The sequence below is a fragment of the Equus asinus genome, chromosome 20 (genome assembly GCF_041296235.1).
Source record: "Equus asinus isolate D_3611 breed Donkey chromosome 20, EquAss-T2T_v2, whole genome shotgun sequence".
NCBI classification, from domain to species: Eukaryota; Metazoa; Chordata; class Mammalia; order Perissodactyla; family Equidae; genus Equus; species Equus asinus.
The window spans coordinates 57,013,626-57,031,960 of NC_091809.1; the positions used below are offsets into that span (position 1 = coordinate 57,013,626).

Genomic DNA, 18,335 nt, shown 5'->3' on the forward strand with positions numbered 1-18,335 from the left:
GCCAATAGAATCTATAGTAATACATTATACTACAATGTAGATATGCCCAAGTTACTGGGACAATCAAGTGTTACAATGACATCAACTATAGATAGTAAAGCTTGCTTATTTTTAATGAGAGTGGTGGTTATATTCCCTGACACAAGCAAAAATGTTTTCTATTTCACATATTGTTACTTAGTCATTATATAGATAACTTAAATAGGCTGCCATCTAATAGGGCTGTTTAAGACAGGCTGTGATACTAATTAGGATGTTATAACTATTAATTACTTCCATCTTGCATTGGTTTTGTCAATAGTCAATAACATATGGAGTTTTCCCCTGAATTCTATTGTTTGGAATGAACAGATGTCAAAACTCTTTATTTGCTAGAATGTCCTTATGTAATACCGTTATGAATGCAGACATTCCATAAACATAAGGTTTTTTCTCTTATAGTGATTAATACTATACTATATTAGCTTTAAGATTTGTATTTTTATAAAGTATATTAAAAACCCAGACTCTGGGCTCACTAAAATCAGTGAAAAAGACACGTGAAAATTTCTTTGTATTTTCATGATAATCCATTAAGTAACAAAATTAAATTTTACTCAAGAAACACAATACAGTAAGAGTTTACAGTATACAGCTACATTTTAATATCTCAACTCCATAGTGAAACCCAATTCACTAAACACTGAAAATTCATGTCTCAAAGCATGGTGGCCCACTTGCCACATGAAAGGAGTAGATAAATCAGAATCTCTTTTGCAGCCTTTGGTTCTTTTCCTGCTTCAAGGACAAGATGCTCACCAAAGAAATATGTTGTAGGAAAAGAGAAAAAGAAGAAGACATCTTTAACTCCTCTAGGATAAAACAACTTTTGAGATCAAGTCCTTTGGGCAGATGGTACTCTAATAAAGCAAGGAGAATGGCCCTGTGCATGGCCAGTTTGCCCCCCACACTGCAAAGTTAACAGGCTTTATAGTAAGCCTTGCCAAGAAACCTAAAAGGACTTTCCTTAGACTTTAAGGATTTTATATTAATGCATTTATCTTGTTCAATAACCATGTATATATAATACATGAAAAGTTGACAGTTTAAAAAAATTTGGGTTACTTCCAATCGAAAGACTTCATTTCAATCTATTTTTCTTAAAATTAGAGAACATGGGTCATCACTTTCAATCATTCTTATAATACTCCTAAATATTGGCAATCTTTATCCATAAAGTAGCACATTTATCATTAACACAGAGAAAAGGCCACTATTTAATTTGCCAAGTGATCTTATAGTAAAGCAAACATTATAATTAGTTTTAAAGGTCACTTTGGCAGATATCAGGCTAATCTGCATGAAAATATATTGAATTCTACATTAGAAATCTAATGATCACTGTAATAAAAATATTATCCTCTGTTATAAAAAGCTTAGTAAGTAATATAGTCTAATTATTTATTGGAGTATTATTTGAAGGTATAGTCAAAATAATCTTGAATGCTTGAGAAATGCTTATGAAAAATAGAAAATAAAGAGTTCTTACCAAGTTTGCAATGATATAATGGTAGCCTTTAACATGCTTTCCAACACTCACAATCTGTGGAGACATAAGGAAATAAGAGAAAATCAATTTAACTTTATTGGATGATTATATGTCTACAAAATAGAATTTTAGCTATTCTACCAGAATGCCATGTGGAAACATGATGATAAAATGATACAGTTTTCTTTATAAAAGTGATTTATCTTAATTAGGAGAAATTCATAAGCCACATTAAAAATGAAGTGTTTAAAGTTAAAAAAAAACACTCTAATTTTAATCAAACTGTATAAATGATCAATCATTTCAGTATACCGTGTTCAGAAAACTACTATGCTATATAATCCCCTCAAGAGAATGACAATGTTATGAAAACACCAATAATTTATAAATATTTCTAAAAAAGAACACATTAGCATAAGAAGCTTAAAATCATTTTGGTCCAAAGAATTTAGATGTACTTAATATATTGATAATTTACAGAAATGCACTGTAGGACAGGTGTTTTCAACTGGTAAGCATGATTTCCTCTGAAGAGATTGGATTTTTCTCCTAAGCAGCAAGCAAGATTTTTCTAAGGTACAATCTCTGTTTTTAGACACTTCTGATACCACAGAATATGTTGTTAATTTTTATTTGCATATGGATACTGCAATATTTTGTTACAATAAAAAGAATAAGGACAAAACAACAGGCTTTTCTCTTTGCTAGATTCTTTTTTTTCAGTAAGAATGTTTTAAGGAATGTTTAAGAAATTAGAAATTGAAACATTATAAAAAAAGGAAATAGAATTTTTTTTAAAAGTGCAATTTTATATCTGCATTAGAGACTAAAATTCTTACTTTCTGTAAAACTGAAAATTCTTTCAATGAGAGAAAAATCTGATTATAGTTACTAATTAGGAGTTTTTACTTTGCAAACTCGTTAGTGACCTCAAAGGTAACAATGCAATATAAGATTTCCATGTACTTTCATCATCAAAGAAGAAATTAAATTGTTTGTAGCATTTTAATATCCACTAAAATAATCCTTTGTAAATTAGTGACTTGTGTATGAAATACAGGAAAATGCTTTTAAATCCAGAACATATGAATTGTCTTAAAAAACAGTTTTGCTTACATGGCTATTGGTGAAATGGAATATCTGCTCATCTCTTCTTTTTGATTACATCTGAGATCTTATCTTTGTCTTTAAGGCTCTGCAGTTTCACTAGAATGAGTTTGGATTTTTTTTTTTATATTCATCAGGATTTGTTGTTCTTCCTTACTATGATGATTGCCCTTCAACAATTCTGGGAAATTCTCAGCCAATGTTCCTTAAAATACCTCTGCAAAGATGTTTTGTGTTTGCATCTAACAGAGACTGCAATGTTGGTATCATTGGCCTGGGGCCACTTTATGATAATTTCTCAGTTTCCAGATTCTCAGATCACAGTGTATGATATAAATTCAACATACAATCTGCCAAAAGAAGGCTGTGATGACAAATCTCAGAGGAGATATTTCCCTCACTGCACTAAGCCCAGGCCAAGAGTAAAAACACTTAGTTGACTCCTTGTTCAGGTGGGGAATTTTTTTCTACTCTTCTCTTTTTTGGGGTTTTGCTCTTCAATAGTCTGGCTTTATATGAGCACTGAGGTCTAACTTATTGCCTTGATGAACCCAAAGATCCTGTTCTTGGGTGAGCATTAAATCCCCAGTCAGGCTACCCAACCTGGCAACTTCCTTCAACACAGTTGCCTTTCATTCCTGGCCCATGAAGATTTTCTTTACTTTCTTGGAAGCTCAGCTAAGCATATGTAATGTTTTACATGGCATTTCTACATGTTTTTTTTTTTTCTTCTTCTTCTCTCTAAGGCCCCCCGGTATATAGTTGTATACTCTAGTTGTGAGTGCCTCTGGTTGTGCAATGTGAGATGCTGCCTCAGCATGGTCTGATGAGCAGTGCCATGTCCGTGCCCAGGATCCGAACCAGTGAAACTCTGGGCCACTGAAGTGGAGCATGCGAACTTAACCACTTGGCCACAGGGCTGGCCCTTCTACACATTTTATATTGCCAGATTTATCTAGTTCATAGTTTATTTAAAACTGAACTTCCCTTGACAATCTCACCATAAAGATGAGGACAAGCAATAAACAGATGGGATTATAATGAAAATTCAGTAAAGAAACAGCTTAATTACTCATCATCTTGGGTAACCCAAGCCTGAGTGATTTTGCACAGCCCGAGCAGGCTGCAGCCCTCCCTCTTATTCTCTGGGAACCTCAGGTACAGCTTGTGCAAAAGACAATTATCAAGGAACACTTGATGGGTTGTACTCAGTTGGGAAACTGCACACTCTATTATTGAGTCTACCAGAGATTCTTGCTATATGAGCTCAGCAGGAATTGTTGTCACTCAGCAAGCTGTTATTTATCTCTTGCTGATTCAGTATAACTTTCTCTGGTGTGGCTCTTTAAGCCTTTTTGCCCTCTTTAAGCCCCCATACTCATCCTGCCTCTTCTCTCTCAACACTCTCAGCTTGTGATTTCTGTGTGGTCCCTGTCAATAACCTCTGCTTTCTTTTAAATTCATCCTAAAGTGTAAACACTTATAAATGTTAAAAAAATATGGAACCAGTGGGCATTCTGCACCAGGTGCCTCCAAAGAAATCATTGTCAGTTCCATACTGCCCACAAAGAACTGTAATAAATTAAAGTTATGTAATATATTTTCAAGGGGTGAGGACTTACAGAAATCATAACTGAAAGTGACAAAATTCCTGGCAGAAAAGGCCTTGCAGAGGTTGATACACGTCTATATTCTGGGAACTGAGGGCCTCAGGGAGTAGTGACCTGAAGATTTATTTACTTGGCTAGTGATGCTAGAGAATACCATTTTTGCTGAGCCAGATCCTGGCTGGGGAAAACAAATGTGCTGCATGAACTGTTGCGAAGGCCTCATTGCCTTTGAATATCCCCCACCCTGACTTAGTGAGACTATGGTTTAAGGCCAGATCTTGGTCCCTATGCCGAGCATCCACCACTAGATGGAAGTTTCTTTGTGAAGAATCCCAATTTATATGCCATAGTAAAGTATCCTGAACCTAGAGTGTCATTTGTTTGTTTGTTTGTTTTTAACAATTGTGTAAAGCTGACAATGTCACGGGTGCAGTTTTACATGGCTTTTATCACCTCAACCAAGTGAAGACCATCTTGTGTGAAAAAAACAAATCTGAGTAACTTGACTTGGGATGCAGACCAAACATCGTGTCTCTGTATTTCTGATATTATTCTTTTGTTAATAGGGAAAATAAGCAGCTTGAGAGGAAAGATATGAATATAAAATAGCACTACCTTCATACAAATGTGTTTGGCCAGGTTGTTAAAGGAAAAGAATGCTTGGAGTGAAGACCTAGTTGCAATAATTAATTATGGCCTTTCATAAAGACAGAAAAATGTAGGAGTGGAGAATCTGAAACTCCATTCTTTTTATCTTCTTAGAAGAAATGGAGGATGCAATAATACAAAGAATAATGATCAAGTGTGTTTAGAGCGGCGTCATAAACAATGAGTTGGGAAGGATGTACAAGTGACATTGATCATACACTTTCAAAGGAGCCCATCTTTACAAGAATAAAATGCTTAAGAAAAGTGACTAATTGATTCTTTTAATTCCTTTTTTTGTTTTCTAAACAATTGTTTAGAAATATTTATGGTGCTGGTCAAATGATTCAGTTCTAAAATCAGACCTACGTAAAGCAATAAAATAAACAATTATTTTATTAAAAAATTATGGCATGAATTGGGGCTGCCCGGTGGCATAGTGGTTAAGTTCGTGTGTTCCACTTCGGCAGCCTGGGGTTTGCTGATTTGGATCCTGGGCACAAACCTACACACCGCTCATCAAGCCATGTTGTGGCAGCATCCCACATAGGAGAACTAGAAGGACTTACAACTAGGATATACAACTACGTACTGGGGCTTTGGGGAGGAAAAAAAAAAAGAGAGGAATATTGGCAACAGATGTTAGCTCAGGGACAATCTCCCTCACCAAAAAGTCTTTTAAAAAACCCACAAAAGTGAAGATAAGAAAAAAAATTATGCCATAATCAATCTTTATGAATGCGACTTCTAAATCTTTACTCACTCATTAAAATTAGGGAAAAATGAATGCAGGACACTTTTCCATCTTGACCCCCCCCCTTTAAATAAACTTAGTTTAACAAATGTCTCCTATGTATACGCTTAGGTGAAGGAGATTCAAGGATTATAAAGATAAGTAAGTTGTTGTTGCTATTACAAGAGTGTTTATTATCTTATAAGGAGGTGAGACTCAGGCAGAAATGACTGAAATACAGAGTAGAGTAAAGGGAGAGCTATGGGTTTTAAGGAGAAGTGATGTCGTCTGGTTGGGACAACGAGGTAGGCTTTTGTTTTTGTTTATTTTTTGCCGAGGAAGAGTCACCCTGAACTAACATCTGTTGCCAATCTTCCTCTTTTTGTTTGAGGAAGATTTGCCCTGAGCTAACATCTGTGCCAATCTTCCTTTATTTTGTATGTAGGTCGCTGCCACAGCATGGCTGCCAAGAATGGTATAGGTCTGTGCCTGGGAACCGAACACAGGCTGCTGAAGCAGAGTGCACTGAACTTAACCACTAGTCCACAGGGCCAGCCCTGAGAATGAGGTAGTTTTTAAGAGAGAATAGATGCCGCATGAATATTGATTGAATGGATGAATAAAGAAGTTAATGAACATACAGATGTCACAAACACTAGTATATAAAGATTAATTTGAAAGTCGCAAATGAACGAAAGTTTGGCCTTCAATCCACAATCAGATTTTATGTTAATCTTTTATGTAGCAAAGGTTTATAAAGCACTCAGGAGTCTTTCTAAATAAGAGCTGATGTATGTTACCTCAAACTATTATTATGAAGCTGTGATTATTGTATTAAGCACTGTCTTCAAGATCAAGACCTGCAATGGCACACTTGAATATGAATGATTTTGGTTTCCCTTTTAATTTCATTTTATAAGTCAGCTGGAAATTCCTCTCCCAGTTGTTATCATGTTCCAGAGAGTTCAGTGACATGGAGAAAACAGTACCACATATTTGCTGATGTTAGGGACATGAAGCCTGGTAAATGTTGGAAACTTACAGTAATGAGGGCAGTCACTCTCACTAATTCTTTTTTTCTATAGAAATTCCAAACTCCCCAATGTCCCCTGAATGTTGATTTTTAAGATTCTTCAAAATATTTTATTATAGATGAAAACAAAAGCTTTAGTTTGTTTACTTCAGTTTCATCAAAACAAAAACATAAGGCAAGGAGCTTTTGCAAACAAGCTGCAGACTTAAACGACAACCTTGTAAGATAACAGCAGAACCCTTAGTTCCAGGGCTATGATGCACAGACGGGGAGAGGAAAATAAAGAAGCCCAGACCAAAAAGAACTAAGGCTTCTTAGTGGGAGAAGAGATTTAGGGAGAAGATAGGGAGTGAGAGTTCTCATCAAATATTTTAAAAGAAAGAGATATACACACACATTTGTGCATCTATATATGCCTTTGCATGTGCATATAAGTATTTTTCATTTTCTTCTGTACTTGGAGATGTTAGAAATTATAAAAGTTTCTAATTAGGACAAAATATCTTTTAGGGGAAAGGGAGAGGAAGAGAGTTGCCCATAAAGAGAATGGCTGCCTTTCAAAGTAGTGATCTCTCTCTCTCGCTGGAAGTTCCTAGCAGAGGATGACTACTAATAAAGTTGTTGGGGTAGAGTCCTTCACTGGGCTCTAGAATCTTGTGCAGACTTAAAATCCTATGTCTCTATTGGCAGTCATTGTTAAAGATACTGTTGATGCTCCACTTATGATTGGGTGCTTAGCGTTTCGATGCATGCTTTCTTGCCTTCTAACTGCCAGGACCTGAATTTCCTTGACTCAAGGTCTTGGTCTCTAGAGCCCCCTTTGCATTTGTGGGGAGGGAGCCCAGGACAGAAGGGCTAGGGAATGAATGCCCCCTTTCCCAGCAGCCCTCCTACAATGACTGGTAGGAGCTGGTGCATAAATATTCCAACTCTCTTGCCCCACAAACAAGATGATTCTGACACGTGTGTTCTATACCAGCTTCCAGTAATTAGTTTATGCTAATTCCAAATGTGATTAATCCCTGTTACCCACAAGCTAACTTGCTAGATAAATGTACTTTTTACTGACTGCATTTCTCCACTCCCCTTCTAGTGTGTTGTTCACCCCAAACCAACCGTTTGCACACAAATCCTTGTCTTAAGCTTTGCTTCTGGGGTAAACCAAGCTAAGACAGCTCTGAATAAAAAAATTCACCAATGTGATAGTGAGATGGACAATGTAAAAGCACTTACTTTTATTGGCTAATTGTCCCAAACTTTTCATCTCTGTAGTGTAACACATCTATCTTATATTCTGAGTTCCTAAGCTCTAGGATAATGAAGTTGCATAAAACACCATTGTTTTATTGGACATCTAAATTTGGTGAAAAATTTTATTCTCCTACATAGGGAAATAGGAATGAATCAGTACTTATTTAATAAATTCTTTGTATTCCTAACACACGATTTCCCTCTTCATACTGTCTTATATACCTTAAGGATACTCATATTTAGTACTGGTTTGCTATTGTTTCTTTCTTTGACTTTATTCCAAATGCTACCAAAAAATTCCTCAGTTTCATCCATTTAGGCCACAGATTGTAGATCACTTTATATATACCTCTCTCCCACTGAGGGCCCTAGAAGAGATACAATTTGAATAGGGTCACAGAAGTATTAGTGAAAAGCAAGTGCTGAAATTCAGTTGTTTAATTCCCACTCCGTGACATCCATCCCATCATGGTAACTAGCAACAGCTACAGAAAAGCATGTTGTAAGGCACATCCTCTCTTTGCCTGTTACGTTGGTTCTGAAATTCCACATTCACAAAGCTTGAATAATGTTATGATTCTCATCATGTTAACTAGGAACATCTCTTAGCAGAGATCTATTTTGATTTAATAGCATTTTAATTTAGTGATTTAAAATATTTGCAAAGAGGCAGAAATGATTCTATGGAATTTGTGATTATGCATGTGAAATGCACATTATAGTTTGCAAGAACCAGTAAACAGCATGCTCTTTTTTAATTAAAGAGACATTTTGTAAGAAGCAATATAAAAAATAATTGTAATGAGATGTAAGTGGAGGGGGGTATTCCTCTGCTTTTATAAACACATTAAATAAAATAGTCATTAAGTGATGAAGCCGGGACTCCAGCCTGGGTCTTTTGCCTAGAATTTTCATCCTTTTTTTCACTACACCCCGTTGCCTTCCTTAGGCCATAGCAATTTAGACAAACGATTTATTTTTGGCCAATATTAATATATTTTTCATAAGAGGGAAATGAATAAAACAGATACTTGTGAGAGTGACACTCTCTATCACATTAGATGTTTGGTGAATGCCAAACTTGTTTGTGAAAAAGCCCAGCTTTCTCATACTGAAACAAAGACACAGTTCCTTTTCTTTAAATATTCTCCTGTCTGAACATATTGCTTGTTTGAATAACTGCATATATGCAAGGTGTTCTCAATTCCATTTTCTACCAAACTGGGCAGGGACACACAGATGGAGAATTATCAGGTAAAATTTAACACATCCAAGTCTAAGTTTGCAAATTCTTCATATATCCATAATAAAGCTCATTAGCAGAAAGGCTTAAATAACTTAGATTCAGATTTGTACACCTTGTACTTTACTGAGTGCATATTTAAAATAATGGTTCAAATCAAACTCAATCTGATAGATAATTCTGTTTATGTGACAAGCTCAAAGTGACCCATTAAAGGTTCAACGATGTACAGTATAATTCAGTGTGAAATACATTTTATGCTGTTCTCTTTGAAAATGGGACCTCTATAAATGGTAGTATATAGAGTTAACTTTCTATTAGTCAGAAACAACAATCAGAATATTCCATTGCTTGAGATGTCCCTATTTTAACATATCATCAATGAATAAATATTCCTGGGTTATAAGCAAAATTTCAGGAGGCCAGTGGTGATAGGAATAAAAATTATCTTCAAATGTCATAGACTGTCACATATATTTCAAAGGGATATATAATTATGAAGGAATATTTGATGAATTATATGTCAAATATGCTCAAGATGAAACCCAATTGTTTACACATGGCCTGCATGAGCACTATGTAGAGATGTTGTTCATGGGATGGATGAGCTATAAGATCCAGTCAACCCAAGAGTCTGTGGTTCTGTGACTGTCCAGGGTAGAGAACAGTGTGAGCCATTGGTTCTGGGAGGCTCTTCTGTTAACACAGCATGTTCCCACCACTATGACTGGCTTTAATAGTTCTTTTCTTTATCATATTTACTTGAAATATTATCATCTGACCATTCTTTCCTCTCTCATTATTTTCAATTCAAAACTTCCCTTATTTTCTTGGAAATATTTTGTTTGCCCTATTTTCTAGGCAAATAAAATGCAAAAAGGTGGCTGCCAAAACAAAAAGTTCTGTGGCCACTTTTGCAGGGAACACTAAATTAAACAAGGTTTAAGAGATTTCTTTGCCATAAGAATTTTTAGAGATTTTAATCCCAAGAGCCAGATAGTCTGCCATTTGGTAGAACAATTTTGAAGGGTTGTTTAAGGTCATCCTTCCTATTGCATTACTATCCACTCACCTCTTTTCTAGCTTTCACACACATTTTAGACTTCAGTTGTTTTAAGGACACTTTCTTATTTCTCTTCAGTGTTAATCATCTTTAACCACAATAATAACTCAACTAAACCATTTGAGGTATATTTAAGATAAGTTCTGTCCATAATTTTTGTGATACCTCCTCCCTATTTAATAACTTCAGCTAGTAACTTTATGGTCATGAGTTTTTAAATTTCCACGTTTTTAATTATATTCAAGAGATGAAACTGGGGTTAATTAAACATGCAATACATATGACCCTAGAGTTATTCTCTTTACTTTCATTTCAGCAGAATATTTTCTTTGAAGTTGAGCTTATTTGTTATATTGTACTTCAAATGGTTTGGTACTGGAGAATCAAGTTCCTATGAAGTGGATTCAGAGAGAAAGAGAGGACATAGATGTAAGCAGACACCCTATCTTAATAAATGAGTGAAAACTTTTCTTAGTAAACCCTTTACATTTGTTCAAATGATTAACTCTAAAATTATTTTTAGTAACAAACAAATGAAAGACCATAACCAAGAGAGAAAAGACGGGAAAAATATATCTCTCCCTAGTAAACGAGATTCTCCTATTTGGTGTTGATATGTAACATTTGCATAACAAGCTTACTGGGTAGGTATTTTGTCCATATTTTACTTAGGGCAGTCAAAATTTAAAGACTATTATTCATAATGATTGACAATAGTATTAAAATTGCCAAAAGAAATTTTGTTTTTTATACCCCAGTCCGATCAGCTAAACTTCTCAAAATCTTAACAAAAACAGTGGTGACTATGAGTCCCTAAATTAAGTGCATATTATGATGCTTGGCAAAGTAGACATTTAATAAGCACAGTTAAGAAATACGTTCTCATTATCACTACTTGGCAGTACATATTGACTTGTTTATTGTGTGGCTCCCTCACTGAAAGATAAGCCCCACGGGCAGAGACTTTTACTTAGCCTAGGACATTGCTTGGTCTATAAAAGACACTCAAAAATTATTTGTTATGTTGATGTCAACCTTAACCCTGGTGGCCTAGTAGTTGAGATTTGTCACTCTCACAACTGCAGTCCATTTTCAAACCATACCACTGCCTGTTGGTTGTCAAACTGTGATGGCTGCATGTTGCTGTGATGCTGAAAGCTATGACACCAATATTTCAAATACCAGCAGGGTCAGCCATGGTGGATAAGTTTTAGCAGAGCTTCCAGACTAAGACAGACCAGGAAGAAGGACCTGGCCACCCACTTCCAAAAAAATTGGACATCCAGACACTATGAATAGCAGGAGAACATTTTCCGATATAGCGCTGGAAGGTGAGAGGATGGTGCCAATACCCGGCAGAGTTCCCCTCTGCTGTACACAGGAGTCGCTAGGAGTCAGAATTGACTTGATGGCACTAACAACAAGATGTCAAATAATGAAGTTAACACTCGTATGCATGAGACATAAAAAATAAAGTATAAAATTAAAAACCATTGCTCATTAAGTACACTACTTAGTCACCAAGCTGTCCATCATCTAGTCCATTCTCTACATTGTCGTAAGAATTGTCATTCTAAAACACAAAGTCGATCAGTTTAGAAACTTCCAATAACATCTAAATGCTATGATAAATTTAAAACTACTTGTTACTAAGTCTATGAGGCCCTTTATAATCTGTCTTCAATTTGCGTTGACCATCTTCTCATTTCCCCTGCACTTTATGTTAAACCACACTCCCTTGATTTCCCCACACACGCAGTTCTGTTCTAGTGTTCTGCTCTCCCACCTCCATCTGCCTTGAATGCCCTTTCCTAGTTTTTCTTCCTGGGGAATTCTGACTCATATTTAAACAAATTGCTTTCATCTTCATTATACCTTTCTACCTTGTGCTGCATTATTTGCTTGTGTTCCTTTGTTTTCCTTTACATTTGGAATTCCTTCCAGGGATGGATTGAAATTGATTTAACTTTATATACACAGTGCTTGGAAATTGGTAGGTATTGGAGAAATGTTTGTTGAAGAAATGAACAAATGGATGAGTGTTGTGTACACGTACAAGAAAAGAACATAGTAGGATGGGGTGGGCAGACAAAAGAAAATCTGTTTCTCTTATGTTACCTGCAAGATACTTACACTATTATATCATCACATTATATCAGAATATTTGACTTTTAAGTTCACATTATGATAACAACCAGCACAAAGTAACACAAAACTAATTACAAGAATAGAATTCAACTATATACATTTCCAGTATAGATTCTGTGGGTTTAAAGGGAAGGACAAAGAGCAAGTACAGGGACAATTTAAACCTGGACTTTGGAAGAATATAGCAATCTTTTGGTATATGTGACCCTAGGAAAAAAACCTTAATAAATAGCAAATACATTTCCTATATCCAATCTTGATATTTCTTCAATTTGCCAGTGATTACGTGCATCTTATTCTTCTTATTTATTTATTTATTTTTTGGGTAAAAATGACACCATTTTAATTTCCTTCCACAATCTGATCTTAACTCGGCACCATTGTATATGAGCTTGGAGACAATCTAGACCATCCGTAGGCAAAGACTGTGTAATTATGTGGTTAACCTCAAGGGGAGGATTAGGAGTGAATTTGCTCAGTTATCTTTTTGACTGAATCAAAATGATTAAAAAGACATATCACTTCATTTACTGGCAGGTAGTACGCTCTACAACTGAACTGTTTAATATAAATACTCTAGAATTTTATACAGCGTAGTCATATTTATAATGTTTACAAGACTCAGAAAAGTGTCCTCAAGGGCACTGTTGAATGTTTTGCTTCCTTTGTGTTAATCTCACTGCCTTTTCAACATTTGAAGAGTAGATGTAAAATTCTGCTGAAATAAATTATGAAAGGTATTCTCTCTTTTCTGTTTAATGAGGAATATTACTCACCTTTCCCTAAATCATAGTAGATAAGTCTATGCAGCTGCTTTCTATTTCAGGCTAGAAAAACTGATTTATTTATATGTGTAAAATTATCAAGCAGATTTTCCTTTATCTTTTTTAAAGAAGCTGAGCTTTTGAATGCTTGTGTCAACAATAACAGAAACTACACTAATAAGTGCTCTTGCAGCATCAACTAAAACAAATTTGGTTGAACACAATCAAATTCTAGAATTCACAATTCTTCCAAGACAAAAGTACTTGCATTCTGACAACCATATTTTTCTTCTTCAAAAAAACCTTACATCCTTTGCTTTCTTTACTTTTCCTTTTATTTTAGCTTTTTTAACTCTATAATGAGGAATAGCTGCAACCATGGCAACAATTGCTAAGAGACAACGAGAGACCCCTTTATAACTCCCACAAATTCCATTTGCACTAGTCTGACTGGCATCTGTAAAGGTGTTTCTGTTTTCTATGAAAATAACAAACTCAGTGCCTCATAATGGGACTTGCACATTCAAATCAATTCAGCTAAAGAGTAAGATTAAAGCAGTAAAATTCACCTTCTTTTAAACATAACCTCACGTCTTTTAAGTTTCTTCTCACTTTGTTGCAGCTCCTGACTGAGCACAGCCCCATATGCAAAAGCAGCTTTATACTGTGGCAAAAGCAGTGACCTCTGCCAGTTCTGCAGTGCGGGAAATCACGGACATTTCTCTGCAGTAGTAATTTCTTCGAGTGCCTGAATTATTCCCTTTGCATCTCACTCATTGTTGCTTTAATATATGGCAATGAAACTCTTGTGCTTTTTTCAGCCTGGACAACAAACCCTGGAAAAACCCAGATGTCCCATCCTCTGTGGTGGGGCAGATATTCTCTATGAGAAAGCGTCTCAGGTAATTGAGGCCTCACCTTCAGAAACTTCAAGGGCTACTGGCTGCTCTTCCCTTAAACACATAAAAGAGATATCTCCTGCCTGTGTCTTCAAGTGAAACTCATTCAGACTTTTATTTGTTCAATAATTATTTTTTGATACCCTTTTATATCACTGGGGATATATTGATAAATAATAAACATTGACCCTGCTCTCATGGAGGTAAGATTTCACAGCAAAGACAGATAGCTTAACCAAGGCAATACAAAGGATAGCTAATAGGTAATAGCTAAACTACATAGTCCATATTCCTGCTACCTCTGATCTTCACAGCTTCATCTTTGATTAGCTCCCCACTCCAAGTTTTACTTTTGCTCCAACCGAGTTTTTATCACATAGAACGAGTCTCCACCTCCTGAGCTTTTCCAGACTTCTTTGCCTTTGCAAGGAGGTTTCTGTCTGGAATACTCTTATCCTTTTTCTGTTCCTGGGAAAAGCCAATGCATTTTCAATTTAAATTTCTATTTTCTCTGTGAAGTATTTCTGACCATCTCAATTGTACTTAGTCACCACATCTTCTGGGTTCCTGATACATTTTGTAATATTTTTGTTTCTAAACGCATCAAATTGTCTTATGACTTTTTATTCGAGCTTCTGAGTTCCCAGCTTGAATATAAGCCTCCCCAGTGTAGCGACCATGTTTTCCTCATCTTTGAGCAGCCCTGCGGTGCCTGGAATGATGTCTGCCACATAGATATTGAATGAATGAATATGTGAGGAATGGAGTAGAGAATTGTCCCATCTACTACTGTTGGCTCATTCCTACTGTCAGAAAGTCTATGGCCTAACCCTTCCACAGAAGATGTAAGTAATCAAAGAAATTATCTCCAATTATCAGATCGCTTCTGTAGTGGCTACTCTTCATAGCTGAAGCTAACTTTCCTTTTCTCTTTGTGCTTCGTTTTGTCTCTTCTGTCTCTTACACTTTTGTTTTTGAGGTGTTTTTGGTTTTAGTGTGAAGAAAATGATCTTATGGCCATTAGCCAGCAACTAAAACACTCCTTTCCTTCTAGACAATGACTCACCAGCTGTGCCCTCAGAGGCAGGGTCTTTACAACTTTGGCTCTTTTTGGTGCTTATTGAGTGTCAGAGATGCTTTTGGGAGTGGAGGTGGACCAGGTAGAGTTCTAAATTTAGTACAATTCCTTATGTTAGAGAATACAAAAGATTTTGCAAATTAAAACTTAAATGTTTTTTATCTGTTAATCAGCATTGCTACACATTTGGCAACTTGTCAAACATCCTCTCTGAGCTCTGAAATCTCACTTAGGTGGTGCTAGACAAGGAGGCAGCCTCTGACTTAGAATAAGTTAACTGGGGCCATAGCCACATGTCACCACTTGTGTGCAAGTGGCCACATTTCTGTCTGTGAGGAATTTTCCTCTTTCTAATTGATTGCGCCCTGAGGTAGGATTACTGGCTTCATTTGGTGACGTAATAATTCTCTGAGAGATCTGCCATGAGTTTTAGGCTTTTTTGATTAATTTGCAAACAGTATGAGAAGGTCACTGGGTTTGCCAATTATCTGAGATGCACACTGTGTCTAATGGGACACCAAATTTCCCATTTACATAGTGAAACTGGGAATACTGCTGGAAGGGGCACCAGTGAAATTTGAGGTATGCAATAAAGAGGCAGTTTGAGATACCTGTGAGCCAATTGCAGGGCCATATTTCTTCATCCTTTTGATAAAGAACTATTTCATATTGTAAGGTCAGTCCTTGACATCTTCTCCTGATAAATACTTGGTTATATTCCTTAAATACACCCATAGTGTGTCCTAGGGCTAATGTTAATCAAGTTCTCTATCTAATACCTTTGATGTCGTCATATATTCAACAGGAACTGGCAATCATAGCAAAATCTCTGAGACATTATGAGATTCTCGATCACCTTCTATGTACTGTATTTCTAAAGGAAAAGATATATTTAAGCAGGATTTTAGTAAATGCTTTTGGTTTAAAGAGTTACTAGGTAGGATAGAAAATGCATCTGTTGTGCACATCTGTTTATCTTCAGCAGAACATCAATAAATATTTGTACAATGAGTGAATATACAGAAAAGGTCACTTGACTGAGGTTTACTTCATGCTTCTTTTCAAGGTATCCCATGTGTAAAATTATCTATTGCTTCAGGATCAAATGAAATTATCAGGAAGTCTTCATTGGAAGGAGTATTATTGACTTTTAGAGTGAGTAGCATTTTTCAAGATCATCTCAGCCCAATGCTCCTTATTTAAAATGAGGAAGAGAAGAATAGTAGGCATTAAGTTATTCCCTTTACTTTCTAAAAATAAAGAACTAAAGATTGCTTATCCATCTCCCAAAAAGTGAAAACACTCATCTTTTTTGGAAACATTACAATTTGGGGGATGTAAATCAATTAATCAAAGAAAGAGGTAGAAGAGAGTACAGGCCTTCCCAGCGCCCAGTATAATGACTGTATTCCAGAGGGTGAATTGGGTGTTCACAAGGGGAGGGTTTCACTGACGAAAGGTACACTGAAATCTAGCTGCATGACCCTTGGATTTTTTCATGGTGGAATAAAATGTGTGAGCAACCATTAGCCTTATGTGCTATTTTGCTCAAATAATTTTTGATGCCAGAAAGACAGTTAAGACCAAGCCTACTGTTGCTTTTTTGCTACTGGATTAAACATGTAAATCAAATTCTGGTACATCAATGTCCAATAATAAGGTATTGGATAGAGTCCCTAGAGACTCTTTGCAAGGAATCAAGTTCAGGATTTAAAGTTAATGGATATGTGTGAAATAAAATAATACATAAAAAGCCTCACACTGTAAACTACTGATTTAGACAGGAACACAATTCATTTGCTTCCAGCTATATTAAACTATGGTGAATTATTCTATGAAATAATTGATGTATAGTTAGAGGAAGAAAAATAAGTGAGATGAATAACGCTAGTGTCCAAAAGGGTTGTATTAATTTAAATAAAAATTGAGACTCTATCAATAATTGACTGCAAATTCAATAAACACTTAAAAAGTACTTTTAGTTGTAAGTAAGTTTCTTTTCAGTTTTTTCCTGCACATGAGAGGACTAAATTGCCCACTGGATTTAGAAGCCAAAAACGCAATTTGTTTTATTAGAGCCTCATACCAACAAAATGATGATAAATGTAACTTTGTAGTTTTGTTATGTTTCTATTGCCTTAAATAGCTCAGTGGGTGATATTTACATAAATTCTTCCATTTTTCCTATGGTGTAATTTAGGGTGGAAAAATCAGTATACCTTAAACTACATTTTCAAATACTTGTTTTGGAGTTTATATTTTGAAATGTTTGAATGAGTATAGGGCTAACTGCTATTTTAAATAGCAATCCATTTGTAAGAACAAATTAGTTCATGGCATAAAAATAATTTGGAAAACATGTATAGAAGATGAAGTGCTTCTCTAACCATGGTTGTCCATTAACATATTTTGAGAGAAAATTGTGTGAGCTATTTCCATTATGTTTTGAAAATTGGTACAAATTAAAATGTCAACGAAGTAATTATTGACAGCATGCCACCATAATATGAATATAAAATGTGCCCATCCTTATAGAAATTTACAAACACATCCCCTTATCTTCACTGTATTAATTTCACCATGTTATGAGAGAGGTCTACTTTTTTTAAAGGTATTTTTCTGATCAGGATTATTTAGCATTTAACTTTTTAAAAAACGCTTTGATTGATTCTTTGAAATTATTTTCTTTTATTATTTCAATTTATTAAAAAGGATATTGAAACATAGAGGAATTGAAGTACATGTACAAATTCCTGACGAAGTTTGGATTAGCTCTTGTGTTTAGATGAGTCAAGAGCAAAACCAAGAAACATTAAAAGTGATTTTGCTTAGAGCTGTGACGAATTAAAATATAGATAGCAAACGGGGTTGGCCCGGTGGTGTAGTGGTTAAGTTCGCATGCTCTACTTAGGTGGCCCAGGATTCATGGGTTTGGATCCTGGGTGTGGACCTACACACTGCTTATCTAGCCATGCTGTGGCAGCATCCCACATACAAAATAGAGGAAGATTGGCACAGATGTTAGCTCAGGAGCAATCTTCCTCAGGCAAAAACAGGAAGATTGGCAACAGATGTCAGCTCAGGTCCCATCTTCTTCACCAAAAAAAAGAATTAGATAGATAGATAGATAGCAAAAAAAAAAAAAAAAAAAATCAGATTTTACTCAGAAAACAACTTTTCCTGGCAAGAAATTTTATAGGACACTTAAGAGTACATTATATTCTCACAATACG

General features: G+C 35.6%; 1 protein-coding gene across 7 annotated transcripts in view; it reads right to left on the minus strand.

Moving 5' to 3' along the window:
* Positions 1-18,335, minus strand: part of GRIA4 (glutamate ionotropic receptor AMPA type subunit 4) — a 364,116-nt gene that overhangs the window by 87,426 nt on the left and 258,355 nt on the right. For all 7 annotated transcript variants that reach the window (XM_014851330.3, XM_014851333.3, XM_014851334.3 and 4 more), the window contains one exon: positions 1,529-1,582. In XM_014851330.3, coding sequence (XP_014706816.1) covers positions 1,529-1,582 — 54 coding nt within the window. The remainder of the gene's footprint in view (positions 1-1,528; positions 1,583-18,335) is intronic.